Here is a 22,082-nt window from a genome sequence, read left to right as displayed (position 1 = left end):
GGGAAATCAAGAAGCACAGTTCAGAGCAGCTACAATAACATGGTTCTTAGGGGATATTTGCCGATGACTAATGTTTCAGTTAGTTTTTGAATGCATGCTTTTTCTAACCATGTTCTCCCTTCTTTTTGTTTTTTGCCAGAATTGGATACTGGGATGACGGGAAGAATAGGTGGGTGGCGTGGCTCCAAGGGGTAATATGTGACGCCACCATTGTGAGATGTTCTATTGTTATAGTTTTAAATTGGACCTTTGTATTTCAGGACAAGTTAAGAGTCTGAAGCCAAAAATGGAGGTACTGTAACAAAAAACCAATACTTTAAATGTTAAACATTTTAATGTAATACCTTCTCGATAAATAGTTGACTATATAAGCTCTTTTTCTTGTCTTGTCGGCTCATCGTCGCTCTTGACATTCTTATGACTGGCGATGTTCATGGAGATTGCCGGCCCCCCCAATCATTTTCCCTCTCCTTTTTCACTCGAAAGCGTCTGCATTGCTGGGATATTTAAGGTAAAACAGTAACTGCATCTTCCTCTACCGTAAATCTGTTTTGACTAAATACTGACAGATTCCTTATTTCGCATTCCAGTCCAGTGCTAGCTTTCCTGGTGGACAACAGACTGCCTTAAACTGTCCATCACAGCCGCAAGAAACAACATTGCTGAAAATTTTTTAATATCTCGCGCCAAAGAGGAGCACAGTTTTATTCACGACATTTCGCCATATACTTCATAATAGTTTCCGACTTCCCCCGATTCTCCCAGCAAAATTTCCCCCTCGTAATTAGAATTGAGGTCCAAAAGGTGTCCTGGGTTTCATGTGTCATGGGTCATTGTCTTCTTCTTTTTTGTCCGTGACAAGGAACCCTGGTGAACCTGGCAGGACTGGCTTGGTCAGTCCTGGCACTCATCCCGCTCGGTAAACAGATAACACCATTCGTGAGTGACACCCTGAGATGTACTCGCTCTGCCTGAAGTGTGTGGCGAGACGAGTTGGGGCGCTTTTATTCAGGTTGACGTTCATAACCTGTTCGTCCGAAGCGACCTGTTCCTCCCTAAAGGGCCACCTGTTTTGCCAATTACAGAAGCGGTTTTCGTCGGTTGGTAGGAAAACGCTTAACGCGGCCGCTGTCCATAGTCCTTCATTTCGGTACCACCTGCTGATGGTCACTGCTCGGCCAGCGGAGGCCAAGCAGAGGAGCCTGTGTGCTTTGTGTATGCCTTAAAACCGGGTGATTTGTATAGTTAATTAATATGATTTCGTTCAACATTTGATTAACAAAATTCATCCTTTTTACCCAGGCGCATCAAAGGACAGTTCCCATAAAGTTGGGTGTGAGCTTGAGACTTGTTCATGAGTCGGGTTCAGCTGCTTTTTTATATGCCCTTACGAACTACAAGATAATGTGTAGTTTGAAAACAGTATTGACTGTTAAAACGTGGATGTGGTATCGACTCAAGGCCAGAGAGAGACTGCAGCTTGCACTTAAGAACAACAGCAACACGTATCTCATTGGGAATTCCAAAATGGTACAAAAAACCCCCCCTCAAATTCCTCTATATAACAGAGGTCAGACTAATACATGATCTGAAATAAAATTAGGGAATTTATGCGTAGCTATGTCAGCCAGAGCAGCAAGGATGCCAGTTAATGGATGCCACTTTTTTTCTCACAGGTACTGTTGTGTTTCGGAAGCGTGCTTTGCTCAGTGCGTGATTAAATCATGCAGCAGTCAGGCCTTGTGTTCGATCATGCTGTGCTGCACGATCATTCCCTATCTGAGCGGTGCGCTCAAGCAGCTCTCAAACACATAAGGGAGCACTCGTTTCAGTCAGGTGGGATATAGACTTGTGATAACGACCAGACTTTGTTTCATTTTTATCTTTAGATTCATAGGTACTGGTTATGCTTGCTGCATCAAGGGATGTCGCAGGTTCTTTTTCTCTTTAATCGTGTAGAACCCAAAAAAAGCAGGCTGATTATTGTTGCTATTTTGTTAATCTATTGCAACATACAATTACACAGACCTCAATGATACTTCAATATATGTGAATGATCTGTACTCCGTTCTGTCATCTTCAGCCGCCTGGTCGTGTTCAACTAGTCACTGGTTCAAAAATCCAATATGGTACCTACACCGTAAGGTCCTCGGACACAGGTGCGTTATTTCAGACCCATGGGAGCTGGTATTCACAGCGTCATCAGGATGGTTAATTCAGATTTTCCAGACATGCCTAAAAGGTAAATGTGGTAATGCATCTTGTTGCACAATAAGATTTAGCATTTAGAGCGACCTAAACAAAACTAAACCCTTCTTTAACCGGTTTATCACAGAAACGGATCAAGGCAAAGTGGCACACTAGAGCCAGGACAACTACTGGACTGGGATTACGAGTGGCCGTGTGGAATGTAGCAGCAAAAGAGAAGTGAAGGAAAAATTTAGCAAGAAACCTAGAGGATGGATGTGTTTGGTTGTTCGCCCCTGATATTCACGTGTTTGAAACATTCTGTCAGTTTTAAAAGATTTGAAGAAGTGAAAAGTTTGCAGATGTATGCAAGTGTCTTTAAATATACCATACACATTAAAAAACAAAGAGGAGCGAATAATGTCTTCCTATACTCTAGAGGGTTATGGCTTCTCTGTTAAAAATTTGGGGTCCAGTATTTTTTTAGTGACTAAACTGCAATTCAATCAGTGCAAGACAAGCTTCTCCAAGTGATTTTCTGAAGGCAGCATGTGGATTGCTGAAGACTGGAGGGATGGCTGCTGAAACAAAATGCCCGCTTTTGCCATCACAGGAATAAATTTACATTTAGACTTATATTTAAACAGACTTTTTTTACTACATTTCACACTATTACTGTTTTACACTGTCTTTTTGACAAATAAATGCAGCCCATTGGTGAGAACAAGAGACTGCTTGTCAAAACATTTTTAAAATATCTTACCAACCCTGAACGTTGTGAAACAGAAGTGTAGTGTGTTTTTGTACGATGTTTTAAATAATAAAAAAAGCCCACACACAATGAATAAAAAGCAACTAACTGAACTGTAAAAATACAAAACAATATGAAAACAAGAATCCAGTGGAATGCTGCACTGTTAAGACAAAGAGAAATTTACCACATAAAGTATCATTTCATTAGAAAAAGGTGGTGATCATACACAGTAATCATTATTTCAGCTCACGCCAATGAAGTATTGGATAATTATGTTAATTAAATGTTGATGGAAACACGTTGCCAACATACTGCTATTAAAAGTGGGGGACAAAAGGCCAAATGGGGGGACTGAAGGCATACTATCGTAAACTTTTGAGAATATGAAATAAGCCATTGATTATTGGAAATAGTTTTATAGAAATAATACAAATGACTAAATGTGCTTCAACTTAATTTTCTGAGAATTTACACAGTGTTAACAGTGGCCCTTAATGTGACCGGCATTTTAACAAACCAATTCAATCGCTCAGCTTTGCAGTCGTCACAAACTAATTGTTAAAAGTTATTATTGTTTGTTAAAATAAAAAAACAAAACATTATATTAGCAGGAACGCTTTATCCAAAGAGACTGACAGTGCATTCAGGGGTATACTTTTTTTGTTTTTTTTTAAAGGATGCGTTTTCCCTGGGAATTGAACCCTGAACCTTTTTGCGCTGGCTAACTCAATGCTCTACCCACTGCGTCACAGGAACATATTTTCATTATCATAACACTCACAATTAAATGACACACATAACCCTCTCACTCAGCCTTCCTCAGGCGCAAAGTACCATGACTACTGTGAGGAAATAATGCAGACAAGGATAAACCGTGGCACTAACGTCCGAAAACAAGGAGGTTTTCTCGGGTCCATTGTTATCTTTCAGGAAGTGTCCAGGCAGTGTATAATGATTGACTTTTCTAGTGGCAGTGGTTGTGCACAACCATGTTGGTAACATACTTCCATTTGACTACGCGCTCCGAAAACGCCGTCCTGTGGTGCGCCTTGGCAAATATTCAATGGCGGGTTAAACCTGTTTACGCTCTCTTGTAAACATCAGCCTCCAGGACGGTCTTTTTTTTGTGGTCCGTTTTTTTTTTTTCTTACGTTAGCAATAAGGAACAAGGAACAAATTCATACATGTTTGTAACTAAAGTTTACACGAAGGCTGAGACCGTTCCTTTTCAGTTTACGCTTCCTAACAAACGCTTAAAAGTGATGATTCTTTAAACATATGTTAGTGTTCAATGACTGGCTATAAACGAGTCGCTGAGTAAACAGGAAACGCACCTCGCTCCATAAGAATGTTTGGTTAATTACCAACATTCACAGTATAGGTTGTATAGTGATCCAACCTCCTTTAAGGACCTTTTGTCCCACGGTTTTAGTAAACATTTATAACCCATTAACTCACTGACCGTCATCGGGGGGGGGGTGTTAAACAGTGACCGAGTTTATTTCAGAGTGAGAAGAGACATCAAGTTGCAATCACCTGCACTTGCGAGGTCATCACTCATAGTACAGTCGGAGTTAAAATCAACTGTAGCGGGCGTTTACTAGCCTACTAGCTATATTTCAGATATTCTGCTTCCTGTCTGATTCGGTCGATTCGCCTGCACACAATTACAGTTTCTGCAAGGGACAGTCGATAAAACCCCCTAAGTGAACGCGCCACTTAATAGTTTCATTGTAGGCTTTAGGAAAAAAACTAACACTTGATGACGGGTTAATCTAATCACATTACTGCAACTGTGTCTTCTGTTCCAAAATACGGTTAGTCTCACTGGAGCTAATAATAATAGCCTTTTTAACTTTGGCTAATGTCAAATAGGGCATGTGAAAACATATCTAGTTCAGAAAATTAAATTAAAAAAAAAAAAAAAATACATAATTTCACCAAATTATTTAACAGTTCAAATAGTCATTTCTATAAAAATAAAGAGATGCAAAATAGATGACTAAAAACAAAACAGTAAAACAATTGCCAATAGAGAATCAAACACATAATATAGGTGATGGGCTCTTCCCCGTTGCAGCCGGTTCTAATCATGCTGTTGAAATGGTAAAGATGTTTTCAAGAAAACTAGAAGAGGACAACAGTTAGGGTACAACTTCGAAATGTTTTAAACTGAACCATGTGACACGTACAGGAACACCGAGTTAGGGATCGCATTGCCCTTGCTTGTAACTTACCGGTAGCAGAGGGGAAAACACTTTGCATATGTGTTGAGACTATTCTCATAGTGACCGAGGACCTGCTAAAGTAACAGCAAAACGATATGAGGAGCATGCAGATTGATTGTCTTAGGTTCCTTTGGGTGGGCTTCCACTTCAAGGACCGATGGTCCATAGTCTTTGTTGCCTGTCCACTTTTGGCCGCTTTGGTTTTCCCAGCATCAATCGCATCCTTAAAAAACATTAAACCATCTTAAATGCATTAAAAAAATAATCCCACACAGAAGAAATAATCAAAATAACAAGCCTGTAATGAATGCAAACAGTCTGTTGCTAAAATGAACATAACAGTACAGATATCAGGGGGACATTTCCATTTACCAGTTACCTGTCTCTTTAAGATCAGGTGCTTCCCCTTCCAGTACTTCAGTCATCTGCAGTGACTGTAACTTGCTGACAGAATGTCTAACAGGAATGGACAGCCGTTTCTTCCTTGGCTGATTTTCTGCTCCCAAGTGTGAATATATGACAAAGAGATGAAAACCAGTATCATAATTATTAAGTGTTAACATCCACAAATAGAAAAGGAAGATAAAGGAGCACACACTACTAGTTCAATACGTTTATGGTCTGTAAGACTATTTTAATGATTTGAAAGAAGGCTCTATGCTCACTAGGGCTGTCAAAATGGCTGAAAACTAAATTTGAATTTTGTACTTAAATATGATCGAAATTCAAATTATATTCAAATGTCCAAAATGCATATTTTCAGTTAGAGGTGACGAAGAAAAGCTTTTGGCTTCGCTCGCCTGAGGTCACAAGAGGGCGCCATTCGAGCAAAATATTTACTAATGCACCTTCATTCAACAGCATAAGTAACATGACGTCTGTGAAAAAAAAGTGCATAATGTTTAAAATAATGTTTATTAAACCGATTCAGCATTAAAGTTAAGGTGCTTTATCAACTATAAACAAAACAGCAATCATTTTATGTATGCATAAGTTTAATACAAAGGTGGATGGAGAGGCCAATCACACAGAGTATCATTTTTCATTTTAAAATATGAGAGGCAGTGGATGATGGGGAAACAACCCCAACATAAAGGCTCATGTGTGTGTTTTTTTTTCAATGTTAAACTTGCATTAATGTTTTACCATGGCTTTTCTACACATGCGGCTGGGGCTTTTGTGCGAGATGCAAGTGCAACGGTGATAAATGTCCCTCTAGAAAATGCACGAAATATATGTTCTGTGTGAACGGTTGGTTTCAGTTTTGATGTTAACAAGATCTTCTCCACATTTTTTTTATTTTAAGTACTGAACATAACACTAAGTACCTTTAATGGAGATCTCTTTGCCCTGGAAGTTGTGCAGGTAGCGCAGGAGCACTTCCTCCAGTAACTCCTGTAACTGATGAGTCCCAGGTATCAGAGAGAGGACGTTCAGGAGAGCCAAAGTCCTCTCCTCCACTTTGGACAGCAAAGTAGCCGCCTGTTCAGAAACAAGCCATTCACGCATTAACACATTTGGGTCTTCCATTAACGGCAGCATCAAAAAGTGCACCATGACCATATGATAAAAGAACTATTCTAACATGTTCTTAAGGGAGTTTTTAAGACAAAAGACATGGCATAAAGTATGTATCTATGACTGCAATTTAACTTTAACATCACCATTTGAAATCTTGTTTAAGCTTAACACAGTAATGACATAACATATAAAAAGCATACAAATGTCTAGATCTACTGCACTCACTGAAATCAATCAGCATCTTGCCATAACCCTGCCTCATATACTGTGGCATGGTCAGGATGCAGGAGACATTGTAAGTTCAGGAATGAATTCTTTTCCTAAACCCAGATACGTATTTCGATTACTTACAAAAATAGATCACGGATCAAGTGTGCAAGGTAACTGAAGCTCACTAACACACAAAGTCACTAACAGAGTACCTTGGAGAAATATCCTACAAGATGGCAGCCGGTATTGTCAGCTTCAGTCATCACATAGAAGAGGAACGGCTCCCCACATCTAATACAAAGTTTTGTGGTCCAGGAAGAGTTAGTTTGGCAAGCAGGCAGAGGTTTTGGCAATAAATCTGCAAAAAGGCAAATGACAGTGTCAACGTAGAATCAAGTACTGATTTGCAATCCAATTCAAAATCAAGCAGTCGCTGTTGGAATGTCTTTTGTTCATGAGTATGCCTTGTTCTGCTTGCCGTCCACTTCAAAAACAGATATAGCCCCTTTTCTGTAAATCATCATCAAACCTGGTGGATGTTTCCACCACAACATTTGGCCTGATTTGAAAGTGAGATAAAGAGGTGTATGTGTGACACACACCACACACAACACACACCACACACACACACACAAACACTTATCAAACATTTTGATTCAAGGTTTGGACAAAACTTAAGAATCAGAACTCTTTTGTTTGAAAATTAAAACCAGTCATTTAACTGAACGTGTTGAAAGAGTTACCATGTGACGTCGGCAGAATGGTCTGACTCTTCATGTACTTGAGGCAGAACTCGACAAATGTAGAGACGGGCCGAGGCGGGGCGTACTCCTCGGGGGTACGGCGAGTGGTACCAGGTGTCCAGCTCGTAGCGGCCGAACACAATAGTCTTTATCATGTTGCTGCCCTCCGTGACCTGTCCCTGCAGCCGGAGTTTTCCTGCAAGGACCAAATGAAGGGTGGAAGAAACACAGGGTCTGACTGGAGGGGAATGACGACACAGAGATAGAAGGAAAAACCCTGAAGCCTACCACAGAAGATTCATGAATGAGGAGGCTGAGGACCAGATCGAGAGATACTCCATAGTTCAAAAGTTTGGGGACAGTAAGATTTTTTTTTTTTTTGAAAGAAAGAAATCAATCAATACTTTTATTGCAGGAAGGATGCATTAAACTTGACTGTATAATACATGGTAATATTTATATTTCTAATAAAACACTTTCTCTAAACTTTCTATTTATCAAACGACAACCAACAAAAATAACAGTATCACAGGTTTCCCTGTTTACAGCACAACGGTTTTCAACTTTGATAATCATAAGAAATGTTTCTTAAGCAAAACAAATCATTTCTGCAGGATCATGTGGTGACATACAGAATGATTTCTGACTGCTACAATTTCAGCTCTGCCACCAAAGGAATAAATTGCAATAGTAAACAGTTATTTAAACAGTTCTAAATGCAGCCTTGGTGAACATAAGAGACTTTTTTTTTTTTTTAAAAAGGAAAATAATACTGATCCCCAAACCTTCGAATGGAGGTGTACATTTTCAGAGACGGTACTAATTAATAAACAGAAGGCAATGTAGAAATTTAAGAGTTAAATTAAAAGTTAAGATAGAAATCAGCTGGAGAAAATAAGAAGGTGCATGTAATGCCTACTTCAAGATTATTTTTTTTTTTTTTTTGTTGGGTTAGTTCGGAAAATAATTCTGTTATTATTTACTCAATTTTGTTGTTATTTTCTTTTCAGTCAAGCACTATACAGGACTGAAATGCCATGAGGGTTAGTAAATGTCAGAGTTTTCATTTTTGGAGCTGTTTCTTTATGGTAGGACGGATAAAGTATGTTGCTTAAAACTTTGAGTAACACCTATATGCAACAGACGAGAGAAATGCCAGCAGTTTGGAGACTACAGTGGAAGAGACGAGAGAAATGCCAGCAGTTTGGAGGTGGTGTTGAAAAAGACTCAGACCACCGCAATCTTTTACAGATTCATGAAAAAAGAGAGGGAAAAGGAGGAGAGGGGGGGGGAAAACGAGAGGGAGAAGAGGGAGAGAAAATATCAAAAAGAGAGGGAAAAGGAGAAAACGAGAGGGAGAAAATGAGATGGGTCTTCTCTCTTACAAGATCGTCCGAGGGTGATGTTCTCCAGCAGAGGCTCATGACTGCTGCAGTGGGTCTGTTTGTGCTCCTGGAGAGAGTCAAACAACGAGAGCTCAGAAAGCCATACATGTATCTGCTGCGGGGTTTTGTTATTCTTTCTGCAAATATGGAGCATGTGACACTCACTGTATACTTGTCTTTTTGCTCTTTAAGAGGAACAGAATTTCTCTTCCTCCTCATCTCTGTCACCTTTTCTTTATACCGTAGCTGTCGCTCCGTTTGGGCCTGGAGGGGAGGTAACTCAGAGAATGTGAGTGCGAGTTGAGGCTCATCAACATGTTAATGCACATAAAATCTGAAAGCAGCTCTTAGAGAATGTCATACATTGGGGGTCACTACTAAGGCACATACCGGTCCAAGAGGCAGGGCGTTAAATACTCGGTGCGCAGCTTTACCTGTTGCCGAGCGGAATGGCGATTCTCATCCTGCCGCTGTGACAGCATCCTGTCCTCCACGTGTTTGTCTCGAGAGCTTGCCTTCACCTGAGTAAAAGGTTTGATTTTTTTTGGTAAACCTTGCTGTTGTGGCAAAATACAATCTAGCTAAATGTTTAGCCAAAATGATACGTAAGCATTACCTTACACTCATCTGCTGAAAGGTTATGGTACAGTGGACATCCAGATATTGAGAAGTGCCTTTCGTGTTTCCCTGTCAAATGTCCTGAAGGAGGAACGAAGGTAGAATTTAAATGTTTAAGCATTTAAATACGCCTGAACACAAAACAATCCTGCTAGAAGAAATGTAAAGACACTATTAATACATAAATGAAACAAATACACTACCATTCAAAAGTCTGGGTTCTGTAAATATATATATTTTTAAAGAAACAGATACATTTATTCAGCAAGAACACATTAAATGGATCAAAATTGACAGTAAAGCCATTTATAAGTACTACAAGAGTTTTCCGATATAAATAAAAGCTGCTGTTTTTAACTTCCTAAATATCAAAGAATGAATGTTTTCAACATTCATAAATAAAAAGATGAATAAGAAATGTTTTCCAAGCACCAAATCAGTATATCAGAATGATTTCTGAAGGATCATGTGACACTGAAGACTGGAGTGACGGCTGATGATAATTCAGCTTTGAACACAGGAATAAATTGCAGTAAATGAAAATAGAATACAGTTATTTTTAACCATAATCACAATTTGACTTTTACTGTATTTTTGATCAAATAAATGCAGCCTTGGTGAACATAACAGACTTTTTTTTTTTCTTCCCAAAAACAACAACAAATCTTTCTCCAAATTTTCGAATGCTAGTGTAAATATTCTTAACAATTAGGATAAAGGACCTGAAATCCAATTACCAAGTGAATTACAACCAGGTGTGGGGCACTTCATGTTAAAGTTGTAGCTCTCGTGAAAGCGCCGTCGTTTGGGCCGGTGAGCAAGGCCCGATTCTTTCAGTGACAGCTCCTTTGCCAGACTCTCATCATGAGACACGTTTGGGCTGGACATGTCGATGTCAGACTCAGAGGAAGGAGCGTTGCCGGTGGGCGTCCTGGGTGGGGACTCGTCATGGTCTGCTCTTTGTTTAATGTCTGGATGACCAACACAACAGAAAACAGGACTGAATGGACTGAATGAAATATATGAGTTGTATATGGTTTATTTAATTAATTGAAGAGGTTGTAAAGTAAATAGGGAAGGAAGAATAAAACAATAAAAACAAGAGAAGGTTAAAGTGTAGGTGTAGTTAACCACATACCATACAAACCACGTGTCTCAGAAGTTGAGATTAAAATGTCCATCACATCATATCAACTAGTAATCTGTAGTATAACACTTTTTTGTATCTATGTGAATCATTCATGTTAAAAATGGCATTTATTAATTATAAAATGTTGACTGTTGCTGTAATTCATGACAATATTAACAAAATATTTTTGTTTACTTCAGATAAACTTTCATTTTTCAATCTAATTTTAAAACTTTATTTAATTCAAATTTAACACAGCTTTAAAAAACTGGATGCCTTTGAAAAAGATGTTGTTTTAATCATGTTTAAACCAACATATTGTCAAAAACAGATTAAACAGAGTTAACTATTTTAGGGTGTTTATTTTACAGTGTTTATGGGTCAAAGACGTTAAGATGTCTACATCAAAAGAAATTTACAAAAGTGATTTTATGACAATAGAAGCACATTAAATGCAAGTAAAGTGTCTACATTTAAGGTTTGAAATTAGTTTTTGAAGAATAAAATGTCAAAATTTGGTTGAAATGATGTTCCACTGTCATTCAGTGTACCACTTCAAAAAAACCTTAAAAAAATTCAAACATGCTTATTCTGACCTGTACATATTAAAATATATAAAAGAATAAGTGAGCATATTAACTTTTATTTGGTTTTAAATGAGTAAAAAAAAATCATACTGACCAATGGGCAAAACCTAGGATAGTGGCAAATTTAAAAAATGTAAACTAACAACTAATTAGTATTTGGGGTGAAAGTAATTAGTCTTTTATTATGTCATAAATTGATTTTTGTTGTAAATATGCCTAACAATATTGTTACACTGAATGACATTTTAGCGGGTGTCTTCTGTAAACCAGGGAGAAATTCAAATTATGGCAAACCACAACAGAAAAAATAGGCAGAAGCCACAAAATAACATGAAATGAGATATTAGGAAAGTCTAATGCATTTCTTCAAATAATTAAATTTTTAAATCTTAAAGAATTATGAAAATGATGTACACTACCATTTCAAGGTTTAAGGTCAGTAAGGTCTTTAACATGTTTTTTTAAAGAAGTCTCTTTTGCTCACCAAGGCTGCATTTACTTGATCAAAAATACAGTTAAAACGGAAATATTGTGAAATATTATAAAAGATTAAAATAACAGTTTTCTATTGTAATATATTTTAAAATGTAATTTATTCCTGTGATGTAAAGCTGAATTTTCAGCATCATTGTTCCAGTCTTCAGTGTCACGTGATCCTTCAGAAATCATTCTCATATGATGATGTGTTGCTCAAGAAACTCTCTCTTATTGTCAACATTGAAAACAGTTGTGCTGCTTAATATTTCTTGGAAACTGTTTTCAGGATTCTTTGATTAATAGAATATTTCAAAACAAAAGAAAAAAAAAATAATTCTTACTGACCTCAAACTTTTGAATGGTTAACATGTTGTATGAACTGAGGAAAATCTGTGGTGAGCCGTGAAGAAAACTAAAAACTAAGCGAATGAAGAGAAGCACATGTGAGCAGAGAAAAGCATGGAGATACTCAAATGAGGGAAGAACCAGGCAGTTTTCTCCTCCTACCCCTCTCTGAGATTTCCCCAAGCTGCTCCGTGTCTGAGCCAGAAGAGCGACTCTGCCGCAAGGGGTATTTCTTGGGCAAGACTGACACCCCCTGCTGTTGACTGCGAGTCACGCGACGGGTGGAAGAGTTCACCACGTCCTCTGAAACCAGGGCAGACCGGTTCCCCACAGGACTGGAATCTAGAAACAAAGCTCTCAGGTTTGTTCGCTCATTCTTCTGTTTTTTTTGTTCTCCATCCATCATGCTTCCTACCAGTCAACCCATTGCCTAATATTTAAAAGGTTTTTTTTTTTTTTTTTTTTTTGTTAAGGGTAAAAAATAAATTGATTGTTTATTTATTTATTCAGACTGAATTAAGTGTTTGTTTGATTATTAGAAAATCTATACTTTACCTGAAGAGCTCTAATTTAGGGCTGCACAATTCATCGAATTTCTAATCACGATTACAATTATGGATGCCACAATTACGTAATCGTTCAAAGTCCACTTATGTTATTCTGTGCTTAAGGTGCGTTTTTCTTTCTTTCTACATGTTATATTAAGGGTTTTCCATTGTTTTAGTTTTAGCATAACATTATAATACCATTCATATTTTAATTTTTTTTATAATTTGAAGAAGAAACCAATCTGATGTATAGTTGACATTTGAGGCTTGATACTATAGAAAAGCCCTAAAAGTTTTTCAGTTAGAGTGTTTTCAGCTTGTTTAATTTCATATGAAAATACGGCATGCAGTTGCATCAAACAATGGCATAAACATCATTCAGTGTAAACTGTGATAACCGTAATTAATATTCGCAATTACAATTTCAAGGGAATAATCGACAATTATGATTTTAGTCCTAATCGTGCAGCCCTACTCTAAGTGATCAGTACAAGGTCTCGTGTCTTACCTTGTGAGTTGCGGCTGAGGCGCAGCGAGGAGCGAGTGAGGCGGGTGTTCCTCACCGTGTGGACGTCACTCTCTGAGCTGTCCGTGTGCTCAGCGGAGAAGTCCGAATCCTCTGTACCTTCAGAGCTACTGCCCGCATTCCTCTTAAGTGTCAAAAACATCAAAACCCAGTTTGGTCACTGAATACAAATTAAATCTTAACAACACTTTACAATAAGGTCCCATTAGTTAGCATTAACTAACAATAAGCATAACTGCTGTTAATGTTTGTTAATACAAATCAAACTGTTCAATGTTAGTTCATCTTAGCTCAGACGGAATTTTAACAGATTCAACTTTTGATTTTAATAACGTATTAGTAAATGCTGAAGAATTAACATGAAGATTAATAAATGCTTTAGAAGTATTTTTATTTCTGTGTTTTATTTTTTTTTCTTGTGTTTTATGTGTTTTTATTTTTAGTCTGTGTTTTATTTCATCTTAACTAGTGTAATCTAAGGTTAACCAATGGAATCTTATGGAAAATTGTTACAGTTCTCTTTTTTTATTGTTATACAGAAACAAAAATGAAACAAATGAGAAAAAATACTTTGAAAGTGATAAGGTTTTCATGAAAATTTACTCCACATTTTAAGCTTGATATCGCTGTTAATTCTGGTAATTTAACAAAAATCAAGTAGCGTCACATGACCTGTGACAGTGACCCTGGTGAGCCTTTCCTTGTGTTTCTCATTTTAACCCCTACAGTTTAAATCATTATCTTTAAATGCAGACCTTGAGCCAAAAACTCATCACCAAACACCAATGACTTGTTCTTGTGAGTACCATCATTGTAGACACTTCCAAACCTGTTGCAACACAGATGGAAATACTATTTTTAAATACACTTCTTATGCATCCATCTTTGTTGCCACAGTTTTGGAAGTGCCTTTTTCTGTGGGGTGTCCCAATGATTTTGTCCATATAGTGCATGTAGAAGTGTTTGGTGATGAGTTTGTGTCACACCAGAGGTGTTCAGCTTTCTGCAGACCACTCGAGCTCTTCCACACTGACTTAATCAACCATTTCTTTTTTGAATCTTGCCTTATACACTGAGGAACTGTCATGGTAGAATAAAAAAGGGTCCTGTGCAAACACATACTCATGGAAATTACTAAAGCAGTCAAACCTGTTCATTAGAAGGGGTTTTCCTAAAACTTTTGGCAATACAGTGTGTGTGTGTGTGAAGCGAGCAGGTGAAGGCTGGCTACACATGAACACGCAGGTGCGCGATACTGCGCGCGATGGCCTGTAGGATGCAGTCCTACCTTCCGCCGCGGCATCGCGCTTCTCCGCGGCGCTCCCTGCTGCAGATTCACGAGGTTTGACTCCTGCTGGATTTCTGAATGCGGTTAGATCGCCGAAACCCGTCGAGGGCCGCTTTAGTGATGCATCCCTGTGGAAGTGAGGGAAACATTCATGTGGTACAAGGAAACACTGCTTCATCACTGACAGTCACGGGTCATGACTGCGCGCGTGGTCTGTTTACACTCTCCACTTCCGGTGCAAAATTCTAATGTAAGGGTCTCACGGAAAATGATAAAGACGAGGAAGATACCATTGTTTTAAACAGACGTGGACGATTTATGTATGGTTACCCTATTTTCAGCTGATTACAAATGTGTATCAGGAAAAACACAAAGAACAGAGATATTATTAACGTTGTGCAGTTCCTGTGGTGATAGTTCTGTCGCTAGATGGCGGCACTAATGTCACTGTCTGATGGAGACATGTTTAAGTTCGCCTATTTTAAGCGTTTCATCATGAGTTTGAATTTTCTGAAGGTCTCTGAAATCGGATTTAAAAAAAAAAAAATACACTGTGCATTTTATAAAATAATTATAATAGATGAACCCTTGATATTGTTTTTAGACTGTAACATATTTAATACAACAGTGTATTACTTGAAGTTGAGTAATACATATTTCCCTGCTATTAGGCTATATACAGTTGTTCATACTCAGTAATAGCAATTATAAAAAATAGTTTGATTAATAATGTCTTTCAGCATAGGTCTGTAGGCACATTCAACAGCGTTTGTCTATTATAGAGGGGCATGTTGTCACAACTAAACCTGCCACTGAACAGTTTATTATAAGCTTGATAAAACACAAACAATTAAACAAAACAGTTAAAAAACACAAATAAAAAAAATTATAAAACAAACAATTTATCACAGCATAAATATAAAAGGTAACAAAAAAAATCAAACAATAATGTTGGAAAGCAGATATTCTAAAATATACTGTATAATACATTTTGACTGAAAACTATATAATTATAGCTCTTTGATCTCTTTTCATCATGACACATTTATATTATTTATTGCATTATATACTATTTTACATTATTATATATGTGACCCTGGACCACAAAACCAGTCATGAGGGTCATTTTTTTCGAAATTGAGATTTATACATAATCTGAAAGCTGAATAAATAAGCTTCCCATTGATGTACGGTTTGTTGGGATAGGATAGGAATATCTGGTGGAGATACAACTATTTGAAAACCTGGAATCTGAGGGAGCAAAAAAATCAAAATATTGAAAAATCGCCTTTAAAGTTGTTCAAATGAAGTTCTTAGCAGTGCATATTACTAATCAAAAATGTAGTTTTAATATATTTACGGTAGGAAATTTACAAAATATCTTCATAATACATGATCTTTACTTAATATCCTAATAATTTTTGGCATAAAAGAAAATTTTAACCCATACAATGTATTTTTGGCTTTGCTACAAATATACTCCCAGCAACTTAAGACTGGTTTTGTGCTCCAGGGTCACAAATAGCATTTGATATTCCTGATGATATTTCTGCTTAATTCAGTCTGCATACATTAAAATCTAAACATATCAAGTAATCTTTGGTTTTCAAGAATAATACTTACATTGAAATATTTAAAAACAGGCAAAGTGAGGAAAAGACTTAAATACAATCTCAGAATGTGTTTTCCGAGTTTATTATACTTTCATTCTGTGGTATACATTTGCTAATGTGCTTATGCAGTAAGGTACAAATCTTATTGTGGTTAGCGGCACAGTGGCGCTCTTACAGAAAGAAAGTGCACAGAAGAGCGCACGAGTGCTTGTGGGAGGTCTGAATGAGTCTAAGAGGCTCAGGAGGGGCAGTGTTGCTGCTGTACAGGTCAGTCTGTAAATGGCGCTGTTTCCACAGTTCCTGTTTTTTTGCAGGTCACCATGAATAGGCAAATGGAGGCTCAGCCCTAGCCCGAACAGGGCCCCGGTGTTGCGTAGGAGGCCAGCGAAGGGTGTGGTGTCCAGATGGACCCATTCAGGCTGAATGCACCACTTCTGTGCCTTCATTAGGCTCCAGTAGGGGTCTATTGAAGCAGCATCCAACAATGCATAAAGCCCCAGTGCAATGAACACAAGACAGAGGATGGTGTGCACATAACTCTTCAAACTTGCTGAATAGATCCAGGACACTCTATTAAAAGCCTTGGCCACAGCGATTCCTGTATAGTGAAAGTGAACAATTACTTAAGAAACTGTGTTGAAACCCGGAATAAGAGAAGAGATCTTATTCATCTCGTATGTGAGTTCGAAAGGCAGACTAATATGAAAAACATGCAATGCAACTGACCTGAAACAACTCCTGCAATGACCTGATGTGGGAAATGAGCTGCAATGAAGACCCGAGAAACACTGACACAAACCTGCACACCCCAGAAAAGGGCCCAAAGAAGACCCTGCAAGCACCTAGTATATGGCACAAATGCAAAGGAAGGAAAATGTTTATCATTAATACTAAATAGCAAAACATAGACATGAAGAATCGGGTTATTTTTCAAAATGACGTTCAATATCTATATGAGGAACTGGCCCATCATCTACCCAAAGATGCTAAGATAAATGAGTTTACTAGTAGTAAATGAGGTATTTTTTGCCTGACTGTAGGCTGGAAAGATTGTGATATGTTGTGCAAATGTTTTCCTTCCTTCCTTTTTATCTCTCAATTGTTCTGGATGATTTCTTGTGATTGAGGAGCATTTCCATGCATTCAGTCTGGTATTATCTGGTACAGTAAGTCTTACTGAAGACTATATAAAAATATAAACAGGAAATAATCCCTCACCATCTTTTAAGGGGGTCACATTCCTGCAAAATTGTCAGGAGTGATGTGACCATGGCATAGTAAACTCCTGCAGCTCCCATCGCATGACCGGAGGGACTTCCTAGAAGAGCAGTCACAAACAGCTGTGAAATCTGCTTTTGATTAAGTATGTTGGTTGGTCTATATAAATACAACGAGAAACATTAGGAGACACTCACCAGGGCCGGTCTCGCATGTCATGGGGAACTGTTTGATTTGTGGTACAGTCAAGTTCCCATAATAAACAGTTTCTTTAACCCACCAATAAGGACGCTCGCCAAACATAAGCCTATTTAGTGATTTAATAAATAAATCTGATTAGGACCAGTGAAGATAAATTCATTACATTTCCATTAGACATTCAATATTGAGATTTGTGATTATTCTGTTATTTATCCATTCAATCTGGCTCCAAATGCTTCTTTTAAGATTTTTTTTCTTGAATATTTACAGAAGCAAAAATACTTACCACTTGAGGACTAAGTTGAGCCAGTCTCCCACAACAGCAACCCAGACCAGCTTTACTCCCACTGCTGATTGTAGATGAAACCAAATGGGAAAAAAGTATAAAAATGTTGTGCGCAGGTCAGCCATTGTAGACACAAATGTAAACCAGCTCTGGGCATGTCCATAATGCATCTGCAGGTATAACGTACTGCTGATCCCATAACCATACAAGACTTCCATTACTACTGTTCTAAAACAGCAATATTACGGATCCTCGTTCATGTTTTCAGTTTTTAGGTAACATTATGAGTCTAAGCAGGCACAAACTGCTATTCGTAAAATCTCTTAATCTTGTTTTCAGTATCTTGAATCCGGATTGTCATCTCAGCGACGACCTGCATGAGTTCAGCCTGCTCCTTTTATCCATCCACTCAGTTGCCTGGTCACTGGGCACCACCTGAGCTTTGGACTCTCTAGAGTAAATAGAGGGGAAATTGTCTGCAGCCATTAAAGTGTGGTCATTAAAGCGGGCATGTGCGGTGCATGTGTGTGAAGTGGCAGGTTTTGGGTGCTAAATTTAGCTCTCGATTATGAGAAAGACACTCACTTGTTGAATGAGGTTAGGTGCACGGACACATTGGACTCTTGAGTGTTCTCTAAAGTTGTCTTGTTAATAAGAAAATGTGTTTATGTATTTATCATGTGTTATTGATGTGTTTATTGTGTTTTATTTTTATATACCTCATAAGTCTCTTTTACTGCATTTATTGTGTTTGATCAAAACATGTTGTTTAAAAGTTTAAAATTACTGCATTTATTTGAAATCGAAATCTTTTGAAACATCATACTGCAAATATCTTTACTTTCACTCTTACTTAATCAATTTAATACAACCTTGCTGAATAAAAGTATTCATTCTTTCCTCTAAAAAAACATACTGACCCCAAACTTCTGAGCAGTAATCTATATATGTAATATGTAATGTGTATTGAAATTTGGGGGGAAATTATGTGCTTTGACAAGAAACTGACACAAATATTGATGTAAAGGTAATTACATAAAATGTAATTCTCATCATTAGTGTACCGTAGCTCAGTCCTGGTTCAGTTGTGTGGCCATCAAATAAAGAATTAGCAGGACATTATTAGAGTTTGACCGAGACCTTCACACGACACTGTTTACCTTGACTTGTCATTTCCAGCAAACTCTAGAGGCCTGTTCGTGCTCGAGGTCTTGTGAGATGGCACATTTTCCATTGGCTTCCAGAACTTCTGAGAACGACTCAACCATGTGGAAAAACAAAGATGGAACATGTCCAGAGCAGACTGTAAACAAGAACACTACCTGCATGGTGTTAAGAGCTCCACAGTGTTTACAGATGCCATCTCCACATAGACCCATCAGCCTAGTCATGTGCAGCATATACAGTATGTACATGCTATTACCATGATCAGAAGGCTCATTTGTGTTTGTCTTCATCCAGTTAAGCATGCTTTGTGTTTTGAGTTCTGCTGTTAAAACATGCGATCTTGCATTTACAGTAGGTGTACTGTAGTTCAATATTCCGTCGAACCAAATATAGCTCACATACACAGGAAAACATACAGGAAGTGCTCAGTTCTTGAAGGACAGTGCAATCTCACGCCCTCTGGTCATGTCCAGTCTCAGAAGTCTTTACCTCTGAAACCAAAACAACAATGGTCAGTTCCTGTGGGCATACAGCTTTGAAAATAAACACTGTATGCTTTCGACCACATATTCTACTGAACTGTGTGAATTATGCTGGTCTAATAAAGGAGATATTCTAGTGGGAATATATCCAAACAGTGGGAGTGCTGAGAAAGTTAAAGGAGCGGTTGTAGAGCTTGTACAACTCTTGGAACCTATGGAATTTTAAGCACAAGCCAGAAGATATTAGCCTTTCTTGGAATTCTTGCAATACATGATACACAACCACTTATCGTCTCTCATGTGAAACTATACAGCCTGGGAAACATGGCAGAGTTTGATAAATTGATTCTGTGCTCTGTGAAACACATTTTGTTTATAGTTTGAAAACAGACTGATAGAGCTACAGAGTTTATTGACTGAGAATTATGTGAAGATGTACCAGTCCACTAAAGGCCATTTCACAATGCACTGAAAAACAAACAGCAATGGACACATTTGATGGGTTTTGTCGGATCAATGTGTTACACATGTTGGTATTTGATGGCATTAGTTGGTGATTAAATGTTAATCCAAACAGCATATTTCCTTTTTTTGTTATTAAATTTAATTTTGAATGCCAGTAATTTAAATAAAAATCATAAAAAAGGACAAAATACTTTTTGAAACACTGTATGTGTGAAAACCATAGCAGAGGCTTCATGTGCTGATATTTGTTTTATTCAGGTCTCTCTGTATATTGTTAGATCTGCCTGTCCTTTGTCAGCAATGCCTTGTTCATCACTCTGACAGTCCACTTTAAGCTCACTCCAGCAAGTAACAAACACAGCAGATACTCTAATTAAATAGCCTTGCTTTGTTCGTTCATCTGTTTGTGGATATAAACTGTTGTGTTATTGTTTGTAACTGCTTGAAATGACATGTGAGACACACATTGTTTAAATCTGAGAGATTGCAGCACATGTAGGGCTTGCGCAGTGATAAATTCCTTTACCTTGTAGGGGAGATGGGGCTAGCTGTCACACAGGGTGGTTATTACAAGCGCTGTAACGCCTATATATAATTATTACTAACTTGTGTTGGACATTTCAGGGCAAGTTGTCACACTTTATCAGGGCAAGTTTTTCATGTGGTTTTAAATGTATACAATTTATTAAATAACAGTATTTCTTAGCCACAACAATGGTTTGAGATTTTTGCATGTTGATTTCTATTTTTTTTTTGCTGTTATAATGGTAATGGTTGAAATGTGCAATTTTGTGGTCAGTACTATTAAAAAAAAAGAAAGAAAAAAAAGAGTAGGAGAATAGAAAGTGTGACTATAGCCCTTGGTCTCACCCCTACAGTATCTCATGGGAGGAAGGTAAAGTATGTATAAACTTAGATAACATGGACATAACTGGGATGGCTGCTGCTCTCCAAATGTACCATCTGGAATTCATTGACTGCTGACATCTTGACAGAATAGCTGTATGTATGTGTATAAGTGGGGGAAGGGTGTCTGTTTGAGACACAGAAAGAGAGAAAACGAGTTGGAATTTGTTTAATATGTATACATGCATCAGTCTTTATATACTTTGAAATGAGAGACAGCTGTGAGATAAACAATCATCAATCGTTGAAGAAGTTTAGAGCACAATGTCAGTTCTCATAATTTATAGACCTCCTACAGGTCATGCTCTTAATAGGTTTGAATTCCTTATCTGTTCAGCTGTAAAACCAGGCCTGTGTTTTGCATGCGTCTACTGTCGGCTAATAAGGAATCTTATTAGGCTTTGATTCAATAGAGCTGAACTCCTACAAGTATAGAGGACATGTGTAACAGGCCAGATAATTACTCCAAGGAGAGAAACAGAATGCACTATTAATTGATTGCAGATGAACTTGCAGAGCATGATGATAGCAAGGGTCATGTGTCAAATTCTCAGTGTACTGAAAAAATGTGCCTTGTCATGATGATTTGAAAGGTGCTCTTAAGCAGCAAGAGGTAAAGATTTTTAGTATACTCTCTTAAAAATAAAGGTGCTTCAAAAGGTTCTTCAAGCGATGCCATAGAAGAACCAATTTTGGTTCCACAAAGAACCATTCAGTCAAAGGTTCTTTAAAGAACCATCTCTTTCTTACCCTTTTATAATCTGAAGAACCTTCTTTCACAACAAAGAACCTTTTGTGACACAGAAAGGTTCTTCAGATGTTAAAGGTTCTTTATGGATCCATTTAGACAAAAAGGTTCTTCTATGGCATTGTGAAGCACCTTTATTTTTAAGAGTGTATAACAAAACATTTCAGTCTGTTCTTTAAAACTATCATATTCAGAAGATTTGGAATGTGGTGCATGAATCATATGGACTCATTTAACAAAGTTTCAGTGTTATTGGTTTTTTTCTTATTGGGACTGTTGAATGAAAAACATCTGCTTGAAGGTTATTTAAATTTCTTTGTGTTTCACAGAACAAATAACAGCATACAGATTAAGAACATTTGCATAAACATTGGTTTATGCAGGTTGTTCTGGTGCAAAAAACTGATTGTTTTTTTCAAACAAACAATTTGTTTAAAACATAAGTAACAT

At 37.6% G+C, this 22,082-nt stretch overlaps 1 protein-coding gene and 2 pseudogenes across 1 annotated transcript; 1 reads left to right on the top strand and 2 right to left on the bottom strand.

Moving 5' to 3' along the window:
* The window catches only part of LOC122136786, a 10,694-nt pseudogene extending 6,914 nt beyond the window's left edge, over positions 1-3,780 (top strand).
* A 1,247-nt stretch (positions 3,781-5,027) lies between these two features.
* On the bottom strand, positions 5,028-14,791 carry LOC109062152 (annotated as a pseudogene).
* Positions 14,792-16,225: 1,434 nt separating this feature from the next.
* Positions 16,226-19,257, bottom strand: LOC109083476 (glucose-6-phosphatase catalytic subunit 1-like). Its single transcript, XM_019098265.2, has 5 exons — positions 17,865-19,257; positions 17,575-17,684; positions 17,378-17,477; positions 16,886-17,001; positions 16,226-16,757 (listed from the first exon to the last, which is right to left on the bottom strand). Exons 1-5 carry the CDS (start codon positions 18,080-18,082, stop codon positions 16,243-16,245), a joined length of 1,059 nt encoding a protein of 352 aa, XP_018953810.1. The 5' UTR covers positions 18,083-19,257; the 3' UTR covers positions 16,226-16,242.
* Between the last annotated feature and the right edge of the window lie 2,825 nt (positions 19,258-22,082).

This window comes from Cyprinus carpio, chromosome B3, assembly GCF_018340385.1.
Source record: "Cyprinus carpio isolate SPL01 chromosome B3, ASM1834038v1, whole genome shotgun sequence".
NCBI lineage: Eukaryota > Metazoa > Chordata > Actinopteri > Cypriniformes > Cyprinidae > Cyprinus > Cyprinus carpio.
The sequence above is the reverse complement of the archived record's forward strand: the minus strand, read 5'-3'. Positions and strand labels throughout refer to the sequence as shown.